The following is a 22,830-nucleotide window of genomic DNA, read 5'->3' as shown; positions in this document are numbered from 1 at the left end:
CTTGATTAATCACAAATGCGAACTAATGTTTCAGAAACACAAGTTTAGCAATAAATCTGTTAAGGACTACATATAGGCTACTGGTAGACTATACGCAATATTCTCAGCGAGTCAACTGTGTCTCGTTTGGAAGGATGCATCCTCCGTAGGTCGCATTTGTCGGCCGCATACGTCATCGAGACTGTCTCGTTTCATAAAAGCGAGTAGGACACTTCGAATGCAGCCTTCTTTCAGGGGAATTCGGAGGATGCATGAGATGTATCCTTCGTGGGCACTCACAACCCACAATTCTTTGCTTCAACGGAAATGTCTAAAAAAAAACCAATGACGCCAATTTGCCCGTAAATATGATGTTCAAACGCAAGGAATGTTAATTCCCAAGTTGAAGTACCTCAGTAGATGGGTGCAGAGTATATAATATGTATAATTATATTAATATATAATTAAAATAAAGTATTAGACTAAAAGTACACCTGTAAAATCTATTTTCTTTTCTCTTTACATCATTATAACTCTCCTAAAATGTACCTCATACATTCCCTTCCAGAGGGACTTTGTTCCCTTCTCACTCAAAGCGCTCGTGCTTGTTAAAGAGTGGCGTGCTGTCATAGCAACCATGTTACGTTCCGTTTGTCCTAAGAAGGCCGTCTCATTTAACCGATACTTGTTTAAAGTAGGACACTCCGTATACTGCAGCCTTCAAAGGATGCGCCTGCCTCTGTATTTCGCATGGTGGGCGGAATTTCCGGTTGGCTAGCGGAAGTGCGATTGGTTGGTGTTTTGTGTGTAGCCGGTCACTGCTTGCTTGCGTGTCATGCAAGATTTTTGCTTTTTAAATGTTGTAAAATGTATAAAATGGACAATGTATGCAGTTAATGGTTATCCTAATAATCAAGCGAAACTAAAGTTTTATCTAAAACAATAAAGTTATGATCAGAAACCTCTCACAAAGCAAAGCGCTCCTGTCCCAGATGCTGCTGCTTCCAGTGGCTGCCTACAGAAGGATTGTGTGCTCTTTTCACTTTATTGGCAAGAAGTCAACAGCGGGGATTACTTATATTATCCACCATTACGGTCCGGCTACGATAGACATCCAGAAACGGAGTGCAATGAATTACATAAAGATAGCATTACTGTGCTAACAGGTGTGTGTACATGTGCTGAAAGTTCATTAGACATTTTAAGAGTTTGTTCATTTCTATTCAGCGTATTATTATTATTGTTATTGTTATTATTATTAATTTTATTATTATTATTATTATTATTATTATTTTTTTTTTTTGTAAATGCTCCACGTTTTTAAATGACATTATTACTGAGTATAAAAAGGAACAGTGTTTTACCTGAACTGTCTGAGTAGTGACAATGTTTTCAAATGTTTTCATGCTGTGATGCTAGGATAAATTCTACAGGTGAAGACTAATTATTAGATGAGACATGTACAGTAGTGAGATGTTTTATCACGTTTGAAATTAATTATATTATGATTTTCCTCTTTCCTGCATTTTTCCTGCCAGCAATTCACTTTCTGAATTTGAAACCCAACTTCTTTGAAATTGAAAGTACTGCTTTTTTGGAAAATGATATTTACCCACAACTTTTCCCCTCACAATTCCACAATTTGGAATAATAGGACTGTAATTATCAATAGGAAGTCTCTTTTTAAAAGTAATTGGTATGTCAAAGGCATTTTTTTTATTCAAGATTTATTAAATGCAGAAGGGATTTTTTTTTATCTTATAATAATTGTATTAATAAATATAGAGTTAGAACTACAATGAAAGGTTATTATAAAGTATGCAAAGCTATACCCACTGGTTTGTTAAGAATAATTCAAAGTAGTTTATCTGACCCTGTATCTAGGCCTGTTGTTTCTCTGCCTTCCATGAAAATATGTCATTTGGAAGTAGTTGATAATAAGTGTAGTAAGAGTTTAAGCGTATTATCGGTGGTGATTTTTCAGTGTTATTTTCTAGGAGATGTTAAAGTTTCAGTAAGGGATAAATCTTTCAGCTTTTATCTTGCATACCCTGTTGCTCCAAAGGTCAAGGAAACTCATTACAAAATCCTATTGAGGATTTACCCTGTAGGTGATTTTTTTACAGAAAAGATTTCACTTCGAGGTGGATCCTTGTGTTTTCTGTTCTCTGTTCTTTCTTCCCTAAAACACCTGATCACCTTTTTATTTTCAGTGTGAATTTACTTCATAATTTTGGCTTAACACATATAAGTGGTTGTCAGTAAAAATTGAGACAATTCCTCCTATTGTTCAACAAGATATCCTCTTTTTTTTTTTAAAGCAGTTTGAATCTGCTTGGTAAATATCATATTCATACATGTAAATGGAAAAAATGTAAGCCCTCCTTTAATTTATTTCTCTGTGATTTTGTGAAATCATTCCAGAGCTTCAAATATTTTAAAAAAGAAAATAGAAAGATTGAATCCTCATGTTTTTCTATGTCAAAATATGTATTGTTTTAGTGCATTCTTGTTTAGTGTTTTTTATTTTATCCTATTCTGTCTTGAATCTTGCTCCTTGTCCTTGTTCTTTTATGTATGTTCTGTGTGTGTTCACCCTGGTTATTGTGTCTTACGCTGTTGAATGTTCCCTGTTTTGTGATGTATAATTGCAATAAAATAAATAAATAAATAATCAACAGGATCAGTTGTTCAGTCAACACTAAAACATTTAATGTAGATTATAGCATTTAGATACGGAGATTATGTACGTAAACTAACAATTATAAAGCTAGATTGAGTTTACTACACATTCATCTCCTGCAAAATAATTGTATTCGAAAAATGGCAGCATGACAGTCTCATCGCCAGAGTCCTGCAATTTACGAGCATCCTGCTGTCTAGACCTCCCCTGTATCTGCAGTAAGTACAAACTCTTCAGGTTCTGACTAGACTCAATATATGCTTCAAAATAAACATAATTATCTACAGTTCTCAAAACATGTCCAACTTTACAGCTGTGAAGGCGCTAATAGGCCACATAGCTTTACAGGTTAGTCTGCTCAGGTTCTTCTATGGATGGATAAAGACTCAACACAATAACTAAAATGCTTCAATTTGCGATATTTGGCTATATTCCTCAAACCCATAATCATTAACAGATAGGTGGGAAAGAACAATATCGCCTCGCTATAATTCTGTGATCGTTTGTTCTCACGTTTCTGTCATTTGTAATGCTGCATTAGTACATAACTTAAGGATTGTGTACGCTTAACCGGAAGTTCCGCCCACATCGCCCGCAAAGCGACATGGGACTCAGAAATATTGTGGATTAAAGCGATTGGATAGTGTGGGGTAAGGGGTGTCTGGTCGGAGGGAGGGGGAAGTATAATGGGGGGGGATGCCGTGCGCTGTGTTGTCTGAGCTCCAGCACGATATTCTGTATACAGACGGAGTACATGCAGCGTTGTGAGAGTTGCATGGTTGCACACTGTCCAAAGGGGCTTAGAGACGATAAAATAAGATACTGCAGGACAAAATCTCAGTGCACATCTGCCTCATTTTACTGCGTGTATGCTGGAAACGACCACCGACTTAGAATCTATGTGAATAATCAGATGAATGCTGTTCATTTAGTGCAACAACTGCCTGCAGAAATTTACATTCCAGAGAGGACGTGAACTGGGTCTCTATTTCCAAAAGCTGCCCTATCCTAGTTTTACTAAGAATAAAACTGGATGGAGTGTTATGCATTTATAAGGTAAGGAAACATGATCATCATGATAATATGCATGTGTCATTTTTGTGTGCTGTAACCTGTTGTGGTCAATGCTTGCATGGTTTTCAATCCATCACAGTCTCACCCCTTTTCCTCCTCTTTGTGTGTGTGTGTGTGTGTGTGTGTGTGTGTAATGAAGATAGTCCCAGATTGTGTAGCTAGTGTGGTCGCTGACCCGCATCATGCATAGAGGCACTCAAGAGGGACCCATGGCTTGCCCCTTTGTGTCCAAGCTCATCTTATTTAAGTGAGGGTCTCATTCCACTCTGAACCCACCCTTACTGATCTGCCAGTGTTGCTTAGATACAGGAAAGAAGGAAGGGGTAGTAAGGAATTTTCTTGGGGTTGATGTGATGGGGCAACCAAATTAAGTCTTTGTCTGGTCCCTATTCAGTTCAAAGTAAAGGCACAAATAAACTTCAAAAAATGTGAGTGCAAACTCAATAAACTGAAATCAAATGACCAGAAAGATGACAAAAATGTATTACACATCCCATTCTCATTCTAAACTAATGGGAAAAAGTGTAATTCACTCCAATTTGAGACATATATGTGATTCCAGTGAGAAGTTTCCCTTCCTTTCCCTTCCAGAGAGTTTGTAATCACTAAACCTAAATATATTGACCATGGCAAAGCTGGAATTCCAACATCACTTGTGTACATGAATGAACCCTGTGCAGTTTCAGCCTGGCAGACCAAGAGTTCATAAATTATAGCAGGCAAGCACTTCCCACTCCCTTTTCTGCAAAGTGCTTTTATGTGTTTAGATAAATTATCACAGGGAAATGAGTGACTATTAAACTAGATATGCTTAATATGTTCTAAATGTTTGATAAAACATGCCCTAAAAAATGTTAACCTAAAAAATGTGCTTCATGTGGAAACTTCTTAATGAAATGGTTTGATTCAAGTCAAAAAATATTATTTAAGATGTCTAAATCAACTTGACTACATTACAAAAGTAATTTTTAAGGGTCAGGTAGAAGTAGCTCCGTAAAGGGAAAGTTCACCCAAAAATGAAAATTCTCTCATCATTTCCTCACCCTCATGCCATCCCAGATGTGTATGACTTTCTTTCTTCTGCTGAACACAAGCAGAGATTTTTAGAAGAATATCTCAGCTCTGTTGGTCCTTGTAATGCAAGCTCCAAAAGGACATAAAGGCAGCCTAAAATTAATCCTTATGTCTCCAGTGGTTTAATCCATGTCTTCAGAAGAGCTATGATAGGTGTGGGTGAGAAACAGATCAAGTCCTTTTTTACTATAAATTCTCCTTCCTGCCCAGTAGGTGGCGGTATGCACCAAAAATGTGAATTGCCAAAAACAAAAGAAAAATGTGAAAGTGGAGATCTCCACTTTCTATTCACATTCTTTCAAATTTTTTTGTGCATACTGCCACCTACTGGGCAGGAAGGAGAATTTATAGAGAAAAAAAGGACTTCAATATTGATCTCTTTCTTACCCACACCTATCATATCGCTTCTGAAGATATAGATTTAACCACTGGAGTCATATGAATTAATTTTATGCTGCCTTTATGTGATTTTTAGACATTCTGTGTTCTGGCCACCATTGACTTGCATTGTATGGACGTACAGAGCAGAAATATTCTTCTAAAAATCTTTGTGTTCAGCAGAAAAAAGAAAGTCATTCACATCTGTGATGGCATGAGGGGGAGTAAATGATGAGAGAATTTACATTTTTGGGTCAACTATCCCTTTAAGGCAACAATTACAATTTACCACTTTTTACAGTGTGTTTTTAATGTTTTTATTTTTGTCTTAGTTTATTAATATGTTATATCAAGGCAACTGCACAAAACATTTATTTCCTTTATGATTTTTCAAGTGCTGCAGATTTTTTTAGATTAACAATTAGATATGTAAGTATTGTGTCTCTAAATTAATGTGAAGTCCTTGATCATTTTTATTTCATAAAAATTTTATTTAAAAGTTAATTTCCTAGAATCTGAATTATATACAAGTAGCTATGAAACAACAGAAGGAACCTGGTAGAGCATGGGATTTTCTTTGTGTAACATTTAGACCAATATAAGAGGACTGTCAAAAAATATGTCACTGTAAAACAGTAAACACATCATTTATCAACTATGCGGCAACACAGGACACAAAGACATTAATTCTGGAACATATCAGCACATAAATCACTGCTAATTATATGTGATATTCATTTACCATTTCTTAATTGGTTACACCCTTTTCAGTGACAGAATCTCAAAGGACATTTGCTGTTGGGTTTAATAGCATGGCTCTGGTTATATGACTCTTTTTCAGCCTATGATTTATTTGCAGAAATATCACGTAGCGTGGACAAGTAGTCATAATGAATCTGTTTTGTAGCTCAATGTGGATATCAACTCAACTTGAGCATTTAAATGAGGAGCTGTGGACTTCCTAAGGCATAATAGAGGACCATTTATTTCTTATACCAGCTGCAGCATCATTCACAGTGACACAGAGGTGAAACCCTGTAATGAATAAATCATTGCATTGAATATTTTAATCACTGGATGTGTTGCAGGCATGTCCTTATTATTACAATCTTTTCAAAAGTCACTAAGGTGTAAATGAGGACACAAGAAAGGAATCAGATGAGAATATAGATCATTGAAATGAATTTGAAAATTCCAAATGGAAGTCTGTTTGATAGATGTTCATCATCTTCTGTAACTTGGCTAACATAGCACCTTGGGAATTTCAGGAGCCAGGAAAAGTCCTGCTGAATTTGTCCTAACTAGGTTAAAACTCTATACAGATAGAGCATGCTGTTTACGAGTCACACATGAGAGCGCTTAAATAGGTTACTCTATGGGAAACCTTTCCAATCAGGCACTCAAAGTGGTTGGTTCACGGTGCTCCAATAGCAGGGTCACCTGAAATGAGTTCCTCTCACTTTAAATGACTCAATTCGAGAGTAGAACATTTTACAGTTAAATTGGATTTATATTCTTTATTTAGAGACCACATGGATTGTACAGAAATAATAAATAGGGCACCTGCGCCAGAACACGGTAGAGCAGTTGTCTATGAAGGCATGTAAACCTGTATGTGTGTGTGCGTGTCCTCTTTTCCCTGCTCTCTGCTCCCAAACAGATGGAAGACTTGTCTTTCACAGAGATCAGATCAACTAAAATGTAATGGTTGCACATCAGTAATACATCAGAAATGTATTTTCTTAGTTCAGCCTACACTGTAAAAAGTGAAAATGTGCAATTTAAGGATCAGTTCAGAATTGTCATTTTTGAGTGAACTATTCCTCTGTGGAACATCCAAGCAAACACAGATCATTGTCTCAATGTAGACAACCTTCTAACAATGTTATGACAGCATGGTCAACATTTCTACATTGTTGCAGTGTGGAGAACTCCTAGCGAACAACATTGCAATAGTGAAAATGGAACGTGGCAACAACATTGCCACAATGCTAATGTGTCTGGCTTGACCCTTAAAGTTACTTCTGCTGGTGTAAACAAATGAAGTCAGGTTGATTCAGTTATATTAAATAATATTTGTGACTTAAATAAAATCAAGTCATTTATATGTTACTACATAAAGCACATTTTACAATTAAGACTGGAAGTAAACATAGCACTTTTTGCTTTCCTCCCAAGCCCTCACTATTTAAACACATTAGTTAGATTAGATTATTGCAGTGTGACTTTGAACGATCACACACAACTGTAACCTCCGTCATTTACTAATTGTATGCTAATCCAAATTGAATGTTAATGGAATAGCTCTAGGGCTTATTTTAATTTGGGAAATTGACAGATTTAATAAAGGTATGATAGGCACACAACCTTTCAATTCGTCGTTGCAATGCTTTCATAACATCAAAACCTTCCTCTGCAGTGTGAGGGTTTTATCTGTAAACCCGGTGTGTGGTGGTGCTTTTGCTGTGGTGCTCCGGAGCTCCATTGCCCCTGGTTTTCCTCACGATCGATGGGCTCTGCGACAGGTCTTGGCACCAGGCCCCTGTCTAGGTGGCCTGAGAGTATCTCTAATGGATGAGCGAGTGAGGGAGAGAGACATTTTCAAGCAGAGGAGAAGAAACATTGTGTCATGCAGAAAAAGTGATGAAAAGCATAATAAAAAAAGAGAACAACACAGAAAGAATGACTAAGAGAATGGAGACATAGAATATGGGGTACAGTAGGCTGAAAAAGTGTCTCTTTCTGTACCTGCCAATTTGAAAAGGATACTGTAGAAAGAAAGAGGGAGTAGGAAAGAGACAGGGATATGAGATAGTACTGCCACAGAAGCATTGATAATTCATGAAAATGCTACAGGGAAAAACTGAGAAGATGTTAGGCATCGACTCTGCAAAGGAGACAAGGTCAGTAAGGTGTGAGGAGTGGGTAGCTGAGGGCATTGTGACCTGTGTTTGATTACATTTGATTTGTGGACTTGTAACTCATTACATTTTATTATTATTATTATTATTATTATTATTATTATTATTGCAAAAATCCTTGTTAATCCTTAATTCCAATAATTTTTCCATTAAAAAATATCTAAGCTCCTGTAGAACACATCCATTTTCCAGAGAATCAGAACTGCATAAGATATTAAGGCTTATTTTTGGAAAATGAATTTTGAATAGTCTGTTTTGTTTTATTCCAATGGGAGATTTATTTCCCATTTGATTTAATCAAAAAACTCACCAAATGTGTTAGTTTATTTCTAATTTTTTTTGGAGTGTTGGAACTGAGTCACTATAGCTTGACCTGTCCTAATCCTTGAAAGTCCCTGAATAGGAGCTACACACACAGTTTTAGAGCCTTGAGCTGTGATAGGGTCGCTGAGTCAGGCACTTGGGCAGCTGCAGCTGTTAAGAGCACCCAGGGCGCACAAACTCATTTCTTGTGAGGCTATTTATGCAAGAATAAGACTTTGTGGCTGTTAAATCCATTGGTGATGTGCTTTAGTTTAGATTACAATGGTTTAATATAAACTGTTTTTCAGATTTTTCCTTTCCTTTTTTCCTTGTTTCCCTACTTCTAACCCCACTGATTGTTTCTCAGGATAGGTTTATTTTTGAAATTCAGTTTCTGTAACATTCTGGCAGGCTGAAGACAGGAACAGACATGAGATGAAGTAGCTGAAGTGTGAACCCAATTGCAGATTTATTTACAATGCTGATATCCAAAACATGAATCCAAAACAAACCAAACGATTTGACTTGACTCAGAACTGGATAAATTGGACAAAGAAACAGGGTTACAATCAACAATCTCGACAAGGGGCTAATGCAAACAAGAGGGCTTAAATACACTGACAATTAGGGTTGCCACCTGTCCCGTAAAATAGAGGATCGTCCCATATTTAAAGATAAAATTATGCGTACCATATCGAATCAATACGGGACGCGATTTGTCCCGTATTTAAGCTGGTTAGATGCCGTCATGGTGAAATTGTTCCAGATTGCTAATTTAACATTGATATAAGTTGGAAAGTGTGCCTACGGTGGGTAAGGGACCGTCTGAAAAGTCCACAAATGGTGGTAAAACTGTGGATTTCTTTCTATATAAATGTTCAATAAGATCAATGTATGAACACAATCACTGAGTCATAAAGACAAGTACAGGTGAAGGAAAAAAAAATATATAAACCAACCAAAATGTATAAATAAATAAGACAAATAATCGAAAAGATAAAAATAAATATATTTTTAACATATAAAAGTGTTGTTTTTTTTTTATAAGTCAGGGGTCAGGAAAGTTCTAATTTCAGCATATAAGAAAGGGTATACAATTTTTATGAATTACGCATATGAACTCTTAACACATTTATTGCTAAAACTGTGGATGATGTGGTTAGGGGCCGTGATTCCTCCACCCTCGTTGAAGTGTCCCTTGTTTTAAATCTTCAAATGTGGCAACCCTACTGACAGGGGAAACACATGACAAAGACAACCAATGACAAGACTTCACTAATAATAAGATAAAAAGACTACTAAACAGGAACCAGTAACAAAACAGAACTGATAACAAGTTAACAAGACAATAAACCAATGAGAACAAAACACATGAACATGAGTGAAACATGATATCACAAGACTAGACCAGGAAAACGCAGAACTACAAACTAAATGTCTTAAACAACCTAGCAATCTCTAGTGGCTGCTAGGGCAAATGTCCCAAGTGTTACAGTTTCTGTTTACACTGTAAAAAGTGGTAACCTGCAATTGTTACCTTAAGGAGCTACTGTATTTCTACCTGATCTAACCTTCAGATTAGTTTTGTTGGTGTAACCTGATTAATTAAGGTTGATTCAGTGATGTGAAATAATATTTTTGACTTGAATATAACGTTAATTTACATGTTACCATATGAAGCATATTTTTAGGTTAACATACTTGAAAGTTTTGGCTGCAGAAAAGATATGAACATTCCCATCGTTATTGCACAGGAAAAACGTTACAATTGAACACACACTGACTTTTTGTGACAACACGTACCAATAGCAGTAATACTGTATATAGGGTGTGTTGTCTCAATGGAGCCTGCCATTAAACAGTCTACTAAAAATGTGCTTCATGTGATAACATCAAAATTAACTACACTTAATAAAATGAATTTGTGGTTTCAGTAGTTTGCAAGTTAATGTAATACTGCCATGAGGATAGTGTAAACGTGTTTGGCTCGCTGTCCCTTGAGGAGGGCTCGAGGCTCGAGACTTGACCCAAACTCGAATATCCCATCCCCCCACCCAGGACCTGTTGAGTTATTAAAGAATAGATGGGAGGAGCTGGGCTGGTGGAGGGATGCTGGAGGAATCGTCACAGCATGGATGTAAGAAGTTGTTTATGTATGCTTACTCTGGCAATGTGAAACTTTGTTATGAAACTCCATTAAGTAAATATAGCAGAAAAGATTAAGTACTTTCTACACTGAATAAGTTAGTTTAAACGTGAACTTGAAAATATTAAGTAAATTCTACATTTGTTCTCAATTCAAGCTTGTAAAAATGAATACTGTAGCTTATAAGTAAATATTATTTATGATTGTTTTATCTTTACAATTTTTCATCAAGTACCAATCCTAAAGTAGAAAACCTTGTCATATTTATTTGCTAATTTAAGTACATTTCACAGTTAAAATAAATAAGTACATTTTATTGAACTTTTCAAAACTGGTGTTCCCAGCAAGGGCTTGAATAATTAATGAGCCTGAATGGTTTCACTGTTTGCAAGTTTATTCACACCATTTTTATTGTCGATTGTGTTGTTACATTTGGTTGTTTTGTGAAGTCTGAAGTTCATTTTCTACTCAAAATTAGCTGTTCATGATCAAAAAATGAGCTGTTCATTGTTACCGTCATCATGTTTTGTGCACCATGTGTTGATGTATGTGTGTTCAGCTCTGGATTTTGTTTCTGTCACCATTAAAGCGAAGGGATGTTGTCTAATAGACTATATAGTATGCATTAAGCTTTCCTGAGGATGGCTTCTGTGTGTCATGTGTTACATGACTATGTTAAAAAAGCATTGAACTGTTAGTATACTTTTAAAAACATGACTTAAATCTGTGCTACGTTGCTTGAGTAAAATGTACAAACAAAGAGTGTGATTTACTTGAAACAGAGTATTTGAAGTAAACTTTACTTGACCATTTCTAATTAAAGCCACTAAGAATTGTGTGTAGCTTTTACTTGGTCTGTTAAATTTACTAGCATTTCTGCATGGAAATTGTTTCCTAGGTTTTTTTTTTTTTTTTTAAATAAACCCCACTCTAAAAATAAATCAGTGTAGTTAAATTTTTCAGTGTAAGTTAAAAATTTTATTTAACTTGATTACATTAAGTTACACCAACAAAAATAATTTAAGATTAGGAAGACATTGTTCCTTATGGGAACAATTGCAGGTTACCACATTTTACACTGTGCAACATTTTTTATGGGCTTGCCAAGAAAAATCCTTAAGTGCCTTTTGAGGTCTGTGAATGTTCTTTTCTACTCAGTACAGTTATGGCCAGCACTACATAGCAGAGACGTGTGAGTGATTTAACATAGTTTAACATAATAGACCAGCTTGAATGGGCTGGGCACAGAGGACCTGACTGGTGGCTTCTGCTGTGGATAGCTGTAGCCTGGTCTGTCAAGCAAGGCATGATGAAGGGTCAACAGTTGCCCCAGGAGAATATGACTCAACGAAAGGGAGCATAATAACTCATTGCCCTTGGGCACAAACACAATTCATGGGCACAGATAGTTGAGCTGTGTATGTTGTTAACTGATTCAGTGCTTCCTCTGGGCAGTGTCCCAATTAGCACAGATTTGCTGCACATTAACACAGCAAAAATAACAAGAAGAAATGTTTTGCATGTGCAATGTAAGGACACTTAGTCAAAAGTGGTGGCATGAAAAAGTAAGATTATTGTCAATTTGGTGTGTAAGAATGATTTCTCTTAGATGAGAAGTTCACTTTTCTCATCTATGCCCAAGATAATTGTGACATCATTCAGGCAGAAACTTGTTTGGATGAGTCAAAATACACCTAAGGTTATATCTAGTTCTACTTTTATGTTGGGTGCACAAGACAAATGGATTTTCCTTTGAGAGGGTATTTAAAGAAGAAACGACTGATCAAAAAGAATAATACAGAAATCAGAAAGCCTGTAATATCTGAGAGAACATAAAGATGAATGAGCCTAAAGGCTAAACAAAATGAAAAGACTTAATAGAGGAAAAAATGGGTACTTCTGAATTTAATTAGAGATGTAGGCATCGTTTACTGGTTTTCCAGTGGTAGCCTCACAGGCAGAGATCTGGGCCATCATTCATTGAGTTTGTGGCTTGAATATCAAGGCTAAAAAGGGTTTGGAGATATACAGTTATACTTTTTTCTTTTTTTTTTTCCATTATTGTGACTCTGAGCAATGTCATTCATGTGACGGTATGATGCAAAAACTGATGTAGGCACTGTGAAGTTTCTTCCATTTTGCAAATCATCTTCCACTTATGAAGTGAATTTATGTGAATTCTGCAACGATTGTCATGACCACAGTTATTATGTGGAAAATGATGTATTGATAATGTACACTGGCACCAAAAGAGGTCAGAGTTTTTAATTTAAAGGAATATTTTGGGTTCAAGACAAGTTAAGCTCAGTCAACAGAATTTGTGGCATAATGTTGATTACCATAAAAATTAATTTAGACTCATCTCTCCTTTTCTTTAAAAAAATAAATAAAAGCAAAAATCAAGGTTGTGAATGGGGCCAATTTTTGAAAAGTTTAAAGACAGAAATGTGAAGCTTATAATTTTATAAAAGCGCTTAATTAATTCTGTTAAAACGTGTGTATTATTTGAGCTCTAAAGTTGTTTAAATCATCGTTTTTGTGGTGGACTGCAGTTCTAGGTGGAGGACCTTTACGTTTTTTGTCACCAACCTTACATTGTCGTGGCAGCGAAGTTGTAAAATTGGATATAACTTTACACAGAAAAGGTTAGTAAGCAATTTTGTCGTACTAAAATCATTTTAACATGCATATTGTTTATGTCTTGTGGCTTTTGACACAGTAAATATTTTAACGTTTACGGAATGTCCCCATTCACTTCCATTTTAAGTGCCTCACTTTTAGTAATCCACTTTTTCAGATTTTGTTTAGATAATTGTTCCTTTGCTTGGCATAATGGTAAAAAATACTACCAAAATGTTTGGAAATACTAAAATAAAAACATCCAATATTTTTGGCCAAATTCTCAAGAATGAACTATGCTCATTAGATTTCATATTTTAGACGTCTGAACAAAGAATCTTTGAGGCTTGTAACTGTGGAAAACACATCACACCAGAAAAGAACATCACACTGGAAGCAAATGTTTATTAAAATAAATAGTAAATTCAGTCTGCATTATAAATGTAAAAATATGACAAAATAATCACTTTTTTCCCAGGAGACACCTAACAAGCAATAATGTATCCAGCTTTAAAAGGGTTTAATCCATTAAACATGAAATTAGATTAAGCCTTTGGGCCAAGCTCCTGAAAATTACTATTTTATGATTAGATTAATCCTCATCCGGGAGAGAGTTAACCCTACAGTCACTGGACAGCCATCATTTCCCCTCCCTGCTTTCAACCTTATAGTAAGATAGACAGACAACATTAAATTTGAGCTGGTGAATCGGTGATAGCAACCTGACCTGCTGTGAGTCAGAACGTGCAAGCCCACCCAGTAAGTGAATGTCTGCTCTTCTCTTTCTATTGCATTTCCATTGCAGCCAGCTGTGAGGTTTCGTTTCCAAGGCAACACAGACACCCACTCTATAGTGTTTGGCTCACCCTTGCTGAGCAGGCACATTGGTAAAGACCTGCAAAAAGCGACTGGACAACAAAAGAGAAAAAGTAAGATAAGGTAAGTGGATGTTGAATTTTTCCTAGACCATTTATTTCTGTTAGAAAAGCATGAACTGTATGGAGTCATTAATATGAGTGTGAATATGTCTGATGAGCACAGTGAGAGGAAGTTCTTTATAGGCACTTTTTGAGTGTAGCATGTTGTAATTAGATGTGTTGACCGAGAGAGAGTAATGACCATTACATGTCTCATTTGCCTGCTAGACATTGTGAGTCGAGCATACTGTAACTGTGCTTTTGCTATTATGAATGGGAAGATGGGGAGTTGGAGATTGGAGGGACGTAGGAGGTTGTGATCATTGGTGAGGAAATTAAGCATGAGTATGAACAGAACCAACTGGGAACATCATTCAGCTTTAAGAGGATATTACATTTCATTTGAGATTATATATATATGGCACTCATCCACACATTTTTTTAGACAGTGCTATAAAAGGTGATGTCTGTACATTTGTGTATCATACAGATAGGAATATTTATGAGGTGTTACCAGCTGCCCTGAAATTCTCACTGTTTTTCTTGAATTCTCACTCAAACATCTCTATGTCCACAAGTCTGTTTATCATGAATAAAGTTAACAACCAGAATTATAGATCAAATACATTTTGAGCAGATAAAACAAATATACAAAATTGGTTAACGAATTACAAGGACAAAATAGAGAGATAACAAACAAAATGGGGCAAAGTTCAGTATATGAAATTCCCCTTAAAATGTAATTGTAAAGGAAAATCCTTACATTCACAGCAGTGGGGTAAAAGGACCTCAGGGGGGGGTTATAGTAATATTTTGTAATTATTGGGACAATAGTTATTGGGCAAAATTTGTCAATTTAGGCAAATATTTTTGAGACAGCAAGATAATTTTTTGAGTAACAAATTAAGATAATGTTTATTTAAAATAACCACTTCAGAAAAGGGGCATTTCATAACATCAAATATTCTATAAAAAATTAATCTCCATTGTGATTGGATCAGTCAATGCGAGCCCACTTTGAACACATTTCTTAACAAATCTATTCACTCCACTTAAAGGGATAGTTCACCCAAAAATTCTCTCATTATTTACTCACCATTATGCCATCCCAGATGTGTATGACTTTCTTTCTTCTGCTGAACATAAACAAAGATTTTTAGAAGAATATCTCAGCTCTATTCGTCCATACAATACAAGTGAATGGTGACCAGACATTTGAAGGTACAAAAATTACATAAAGGAAGCATAAAAGTAATCCAGTGGTTAAATCCATATCTTCAGAAGCGATACGATAAGTGTGGGTGAGAAACAGATTAATATTGTAGGCGTTACCATAAATCTCCACTTTTCAAAATGTGAAAGTGGAGATTTAAAATAAAAAAGGACTTAAATATTGATCTGTTTCTCACCCACACTTATCATATCACTTCTGAAGACATGGATTAAACCACTGGAATCAACTGGATTACTTTTATGCTGCCTTTGTGTAATTTTGGAGCTTCAAAGTTCTGATCACCATTCACTTGAATTGTATGGACCTACAGAGCTGATATATTATTAGAAAAATCTCTGTTTGTGTTCAGCAGAAAAAAGAAAGTCATACACATCTGGGATGGCATGAGGGTGAGGAAGTGATGAGAGAATTTTCATTTTTGGGTGAACTATCCCTTTAAGAAAAACAATGTGTTTTATGGGGGCCTTTAGCCCTGCAACAGGGGGTCTTTTTTTACCACAAATACTATCCTTTTACTTATTGGACAGTTATTAATAAAACTTGATTTAATCACCTTGAACAAAACTGAAAATTACAAAGAATTATTTTGTCTTAAAATAAATTTGATAATTCTCAGTAGCTATTATCTATTTATAAAATGTAAAAAAACCCACAAAATTTAATGTTAGATCAAATTACCTCAAAATAATACTTTCGACATTGCACGCTATGACCTCATGGATCAGGAACATTTTGCAGTATATAGTGACAAACAGGTGTTAAGGGAAGTACTGTGGCTGTTTTTGTTGCTGTTTAGTGTTTTGGGAGAAAATAAAATCACAAGTGCCTTTTTACCCGGGGGGCCTTTAGCCATTGTGCACTATAACTTATTCATACATATATCAGATAAACAAATGAAAATAGACTTTTTAACAACTTTTTTGTGTTAAAAAATGATCAAGGAACAATACAAATAATAACAAACACCCATATCCACATGGTTCCAAATTAAATAAAATAACTGAATGTTGATCTGAATTGAGAAACAAAACACTCAAAAAATAAATAGGATAAAAAAAATAAAGGCATATACATTATTAGCAATTATACATCATAAAGGGTTAAATAAGACTAAAACAACAGATAAAATTACATTTCCAATTAATAGCTATTAATATAATTTAATAAAGTGTGATTTTCCTTGATAATCAACTATTTGAAAAAAAATATAATACTGGTAAGAGAAGCAAGCAGCCGCATAAACACTGTAGCAGAAATAAACGCTATTACACGGGAATTGCTGTAGCAACATTAGATGATGGAGCCTGTGGCGTTTTTTGCCTTTTAACATTATGTGTCTGAAAGACATCATCTTAAAGTGGCGGCTTTAAGGATAGAAACTTGTCAGACAAGTAGGCAAGGGCTTTGCTGCTGCCAGAGAAAATGAAATCTGGAATTAATTTGTCTAATTGGAAAGGAAGGAGAGCATTATGTGATCTCGAGCGGCTCACCCACGCACGCAATCACAATCTTCTGATTTAATCAGCCTCAGCAGCAGCAGCAGTGAAAGCAGCAAGGACACCTGTTTGCTTGATTTCTCACAATAGTCCTCCAAAGCTGTTGGCGACACACTGATGTATGTTTAAATACTTAACATTGCAATTGCTTTTACTGTCAAAACTGCCTGTGCATATTTCTTACAAACTTAAAATACAATTGATGTTGTTGTAATTTTTAAAATCATTTGAATTGGTTCTTCTACTATTTTGCGAGCACATCTTCAGCTCTGGTAATTTACTCAGTAGCTGTTCCACAGAGAATGTGTGCCTGCTGAAAATGAGTGTGAGAGACAGACTTCCATTAAGATTATGAAATGGAAGTCTCTGAACAAAAATGAGGGGAAAGAAGGTTTGGGAAATGAAATGAGAAAAGGAAAAATACAGATAGATGGCAGAAAACAGTCTGCTTTATTAGAAGTGATATTTTATAATATACCACAGACCAAAAAGATGTCAAATATTTAGTGCAATTAAAAACAAAAAGCTTGTTATTCCTCCTCATGGGGTGCTGCATGTGTTTGAATATTTGGTCATAGAGAGTAGGCATACAGGGCTTTAAGTCAGCTTGTTTTATTTGTTTAATGCCTATTTTTATTGCTTTGTTCCTCAGATTCTTTTATTTCTCAAAATGCTATCTACAGTGGGGTCCAAAAGTCTGAGACCACTAGTCAAAATGCCTTTATTCTGCATTCTTTTCTAATTTCTAAATTAATACAGTTCTAATGTAATGCAATTTCTTTTGATACACATTATATTGTCAGCATAACAAATTGAGACATTTTTTTCTTTGTATTTTATCCCCATTTTGTTTTAAATGACAGCATGCACTCGAGGTAGTCGAGCTTAACTCCCAAGTTTGTGCAAAACCTGATGATCCGTGTTATCCCAGCATGATTTGAGAATGTTCCAGAGAGCATCTTGTGCGCTTTAATGCAGTGGTTCTCAACCTTTTTTTGATGAATGCCCCCCAATTATGTGACAGAATTTGAAAGCGGAGACTTTGTTGTACCAAAAAAAGAGGGAAAAAAACACAAAACTCAATATTTGTGTTATTTGCTTAATTTGCTCCATGCAACTTCGATGCATTGCATAATTTTAAAGTTTTATTAATAAATTCAGCATGAATGTGAGACCAAAGCAGATGGAGGGCTATATCTGGTGCCTATAAAATGAAAATGTGAAGTCAGAAACTAATAATAAAAGTGATATTGTTCATATATTTTACATTTGCCTTTTTGAAATTTTTAATTTATTCGTTAATTATTTATTTTTATAGTTTTAACAGTGGTATTTGTAACAAGACCATAGTAAGCACATGGAAGCATGGATCTTCTTCACTACCATGGTTAGATGTAACATGATTTCTATAAAACAAACTTTGGCATTTTTGTCATTATAAACAGTAGACCTACTCTAAACACATGTAAAAACAATAAATACAAAATATTAATATTTATAAGTTGTAATGAAACTTAATTATATTCCTTCTCTCCCCTAATGTAGCCTATGACAAATTTAATAGAGCTGAAGTACTGATATGGTAATATTTATTATCAATTTAATCTGCCTAAATTACAGTTAGTGTTACTATAGTAAATTCAAGGTTGATGATGTAGAATTCTGTGCCGAATTCAAATGGTTTCCGCTTCTTGTGCCTTGCTTCTCACTGATTCTCTCAAAGCTGCGCGTTTAAGAGCTCGAGCTTTAAGAGCTTTGCGCTCACGCTGCTCTGTCCATTGAGCCATATCCATCTACACAGATCCATACAGGTGCATTAGCCCGCCCCGTTGAGAACCCCTGCTTTAATGGAAGCAAAGAAGGTACAGTGGTCTGTGTCACAAATGTGCTTTCATTTTATTAATGATCAAGAAATAGTGTAGAATCTTAAATATTTCTTAATTTTACATCATAACTTTGCTTTGTCTTAAATTTTTCTAATTCCTTTCAATGTGGAATCAGAATTTTGTACCTCACTGTACGTTTGCCGATGTGGTACATGGAAACAAGATAATATAAAAGTTGAATCTTTTTTTAAAACACTGTGATTTTTGTTTCTTGTGCATTCCAAAGTTTTATTTATTACTTGAATTTGGGTTAAAATGAATAAAGTCTTTTGAGAGTGAGACTTAATGAATTTGTATTTTAATTATGTATGGCAATATTGTGTACCTTTTTTGTCATAGTGGTAAACATGTTATTGTGTTCCGTTTTTCAGTTTCACCATAGAAAAGTACTGGACCAGTTTTCTGACCATTTGAATGAGACCTAATCAGGTAAAGCATTAGCTTAGAATTTGGGCATACTAAAAATAATCATCACAATTATGAAAAAAAACAAACAAACAAAAAATAACATAATGAACATTAATAATTGCATCACTGTCTTTTTATGCAATATGTAATTGTACTCTTGTCTCCCTGTAGTTTGGTAGGTCACCTTGAATTAAATAGAGCAACTGTAGAAACCAACATCTGGATGTCACCATGACTCTGATCCTGATGCACTTCACCCTCTCTGACTGATAGGTCTCTCTGGCAGCAAACTGGCAAAGAGAGCAAAAGCTCACACAGGTGGACCAGCAGCAGCATCTCATAGATTATAGATTTGGAGATTACAAAACAACAACAAGCCAGGGCACACAGCTTTGTTGAAATCAGAGTTCCCCACCTGACCCACCATACCAATTCAGTTAAGAGCTGTCATTGTGAATCTGGTTTTGGTACTGCGACAGGACATGTATGTACTCCACTGCTAGACAGATGCAGTGTTAGAAGGAAATCAGATAGAGTGCTGACATATTTTTGGTTGTGTTTTTCTTTAATCCAGCTTCTTGCAGGTCATTACTTTCTAAACCGTTTCTCTCCTGTGACCACCCAAACCCTTTTTTTGTGCTTTCTATCATTAAATCCGTTTCTTACATTTTTTATTACTGAGTTTTTATCCAGTTTTTTATTATGCAGGGAGCTGGAAAGGGTCAAAGTGGTCAAACTATCAAACCAACTTTTTGACTGTTAAATGGCCTAAATTGGAAAGTACAGAGAGCGAAGAACACTAAAGAGAGAACACTAAAGGCTGGATACCTACTGGATAAGTAACTACAGAGGATGACAGTGGAGGGAATGTTTGGAAAGTGTTGTAGTATTTAAATGAAAGCTTTATTCAAGATGCCTAGAAAAGTGCTTAACTACAAGCCATCGAGGCAACTCCACCCTTTTTCTCCAGTGTCCGCAGAGTTTCATCTCGGCATAGTTGCTAGCTAGACGGAGTGTACTGAAGCAGACAAACAGGATTACAGAGACACACTCCAACAAACCTCGACTCATAGAGAACCGTTATGGCACAGACACGGATGACAGCCTTGCTTGTCTGGCACTGAGATGTCAAAACCACAGAGGAGGCTATTCCTCCAACTGTCACTGCATGGAGAGTAGAACACATCACAAGAACGCCTACAAGCAGACAGATTTTTAGAGGTGAAAGACTGGTGTGTTTCAACTGTGCAGACAGTTCCAAGACGTGCCAAAAGAGAGATCTAGAGGTGATCCCATTGAGTATCACGGAGATAACTAAAATTGAGAGCGGTAAAAGGATCCATAGTAGACTTGTGACACATTGAAAGGAGGAGACTGGCATATGGAGATTGCAGCAGTGGTGCTTCACAGACACTAGTTTTTGTGTGATTCACTGAAAGAGTAAGTTGTTTTATTTCATCTGAAGCCTCTGTTGGCCAGTACGCTGAGTAGTACAGAGTCCAGGCTGAGCACAGTGGCAGGGGCAGGTTTATGGCAGTGGGGCGGGCGCATGCCGTCTGTGCCTCAGCAGCGAGAGGGACGCTTGGGGTTTGGCTTGGGTTGGGTCTGGGCTGCGGGGTCTCAGAGGACAGGCGAGCCAAGGCCCTGGGTATCAGCTGGAGCTGGAGCTACAACTGCGGCTGCAGGAGAACGAGGAGCTCGGCGATGCTCCCTGCGAGTCTGTGTGCTCTTGGGATCCCTGGCCCTCCTCTTTATCACCTCACTCTTCTTCTCCTTCTCGCTGAGAGGAGGAGCTGTCCTGCCTTATCTGGAACCCGCGGGATGGGAAGAGTCACATAGGGTTAAGCTAGTGCCCAGCTACACTGGTTCCCACCGGGTGAATCCTGCCGAGAGCACCCAGCAGAAGACATGTGCCTGTGATCGGTGTGTGGGCGACCCGGGCGTCTCCGACTGGTTCGATGAGAGCTATGACCCAGATGTCTTACCTGTGTGGACACGGGACAACATTCAGCTGCCTTCAGATGTATATTACTGGTGGGTGGTAAGTAATCCTCTTATAATACTCAATACTACTTTTAGCATTACATTGTATCCACACCAGAACCAATAAAGTGACATACAGAAATCTGATTTATGGCCATATATGAACTTATACAGTACTGTGCGAAATTCTTAGGCACATAAGAACACAAAAACATTTGACTTAAGATGGCTATTTTATATCTTCTGCTTTAGTGTAATGAGCAGTGCAGTGCATAAAATCAACCAGATATGGACCAGGAGCTTCAGTTAATGTTCACATCAACCATCAGAATGGGGAAAAATGTGATCTCAATGATTTCGACCATTGCATGATTGTTGGTGCCAGAAGTGTTGGTTTGAGTATTTCTGTAACTGCTGATCTCCTGGGATTTTCACGCACAACAGTCACTAGAGTTTACTCAGAATGGTGCCAAAAAACAAAAAACATCCAGTGAGTGGCAGTTCTGCAGACGGAAATGCCTTGTTGATGAGAGAGGTCAAGGGAGAATGGCCATACTGGTTCGAGCTGACAGAAAGGCTACGGTAACTCAGATAAACACTCTGTACAACTGTAGTGAGCAGAATAGCATCTCAGAATGCACAACAAATTGATACTTGAGGCTAATGGGCTACAAAAGCAGAAGACCACGTCAGGCACTTTATAAGGACCATAGTGTTTCTAATAAAGTGCTCAGTGAGTGTAGATACAGTACACAGTTCAAATTCCACTATTATTTGGGGAAAATAATAGTGGAATTTAAATGGGGTTAAGGTCAGGATCTGTGGTGGCCAATTAATGTGTGAAAATGACTCCTCATGCTCCCTGAACCACTCTTTCACAATTTGAGCCCGATGAATCTTGGCATTGTTGTCCTGGAATATGCCCGTGCCATCAGGGAAGAAAAAATCCATTGATGGGATAACCTGGTCATTCAGTACATTCAGGTAGTCAGCTGACTTCGTTTTATTGCCACATAACGTTGCTGAGCCTAGACCAGACCAACCAAAGCAACCCCAGATAATAACACTGCCTCCAGAGGCTTGTACAGTGGGCACTATGCATGATGGGTGCATCGCTTCCCTTCTTACCCTGACGCACCCATCACTTTGGAATAGGGTAAATCTGGACTCATCAGACCACATTACCTTTTTCCATTGTTCCAATCTTTATGCTCCCTAGCAAATTGAAGTCGTTTTATTCCGATTGGCCTCACTAACTAGTGACTTTCTTGTGGCCACACAGCTGTTTAGTCCCAATACTGTAAGTTCTCGTCACATTGTGCGTGTGGAAATGCTCTTACTTTCACTAATAAACATAACTGTGAGTCCTACTGTCAATTTCTTATGATGTGACTTCACCAAGCATTTTACTGATCTCCGATCACGATCATTCATCATTTTTCTGAATAGTTGACAGTTCACTACTATCCTTCCAGGTTTTAATAATGCGTTGGACAGTTCTTAACCCAATTCCAGTGATTTCAACAATCTCCTTAGTTGTTTTCTTTGCTTGATGCAGGCCAATAATTTGCCCCTTCTGAAACACAGTAAGATCTTTTCCACGACCACGGGATACGTCTTCCGACATAGTTGTTTAAGAAATTAGAAGCTACACACTGCATCAGTTAGGGTTAAAAGAATTGTTGACAGCTGAAACATATTAATCACTGCAATAATGATCCAATCATAG

General features: G+C 36.6%; 1 protein-coding gene across 2 annotated transcripts in view; it reads left to right on the top strand.

Annotated features, from left to right (window-relative positions):
* Positions 1 to 3,401: 3,401 nt before the first annotated feature.
* The window catches only part of LOC127456423 (CMP-N-acetylneuraminate-beta-galactosamide-alpha-2,3-sialyltransferase 2-like), a 34,941-nt gene continuing 15,512 nt past the window's right edge, over positions 3,402 to 22,830 (top strand). Inside the window, exons 1-4 of one of the 2 annotated variants that reach the window (XM_051724904.1) lie at positions 3,402 to 3,718; positions 13,983 to 14,106; positions 19,082 to 19,139; positions 19,290 to 21,159. In XM_051724904.1, the coding sequence (XP_051580864.1) occupies positions 20,668 to 21,159 (492 nt within the window). In that variant the 5' untranslated portion in view covers positions 3,402 to 3,718; positions 13,983 to 14,106; positions 19,082 to 19,139; positions 19,290 to 20,667. Of the gene's footprint in view, positions 3,719 to 13,982; positions 14,117 to 19,081; positions 19,140 to 19,289; positions 21,160 to 22,830 lie in introns of both variants that reach the window. The other variant, XM_051724903.1, reaches the window with a different exon arrangement.

The sequence above is a fragment of the Myxocyprinus asiaticus genome, chromosome 18 (assembly GCF_019703515.2).
Source record: "Myxocyprinus asiaticus isolate MX2 ecotype Aquarium Trade chromosome 18, UBuf_Myxa_2, whole genome shotgun sequence".
Classification (NCBI taxonomy): domain Eukaryota; kingdom Metazoa; phylum Chordata; class Actinopteri; order Cypriniformes; family Catostomidae; genus Myxocyprinus; species Myxocyprinus asiaticus.
Note: the sequence above shows the minus strand (reverse complement) of the source record. Positions and strands in the feature narration are given on the sequence as shown.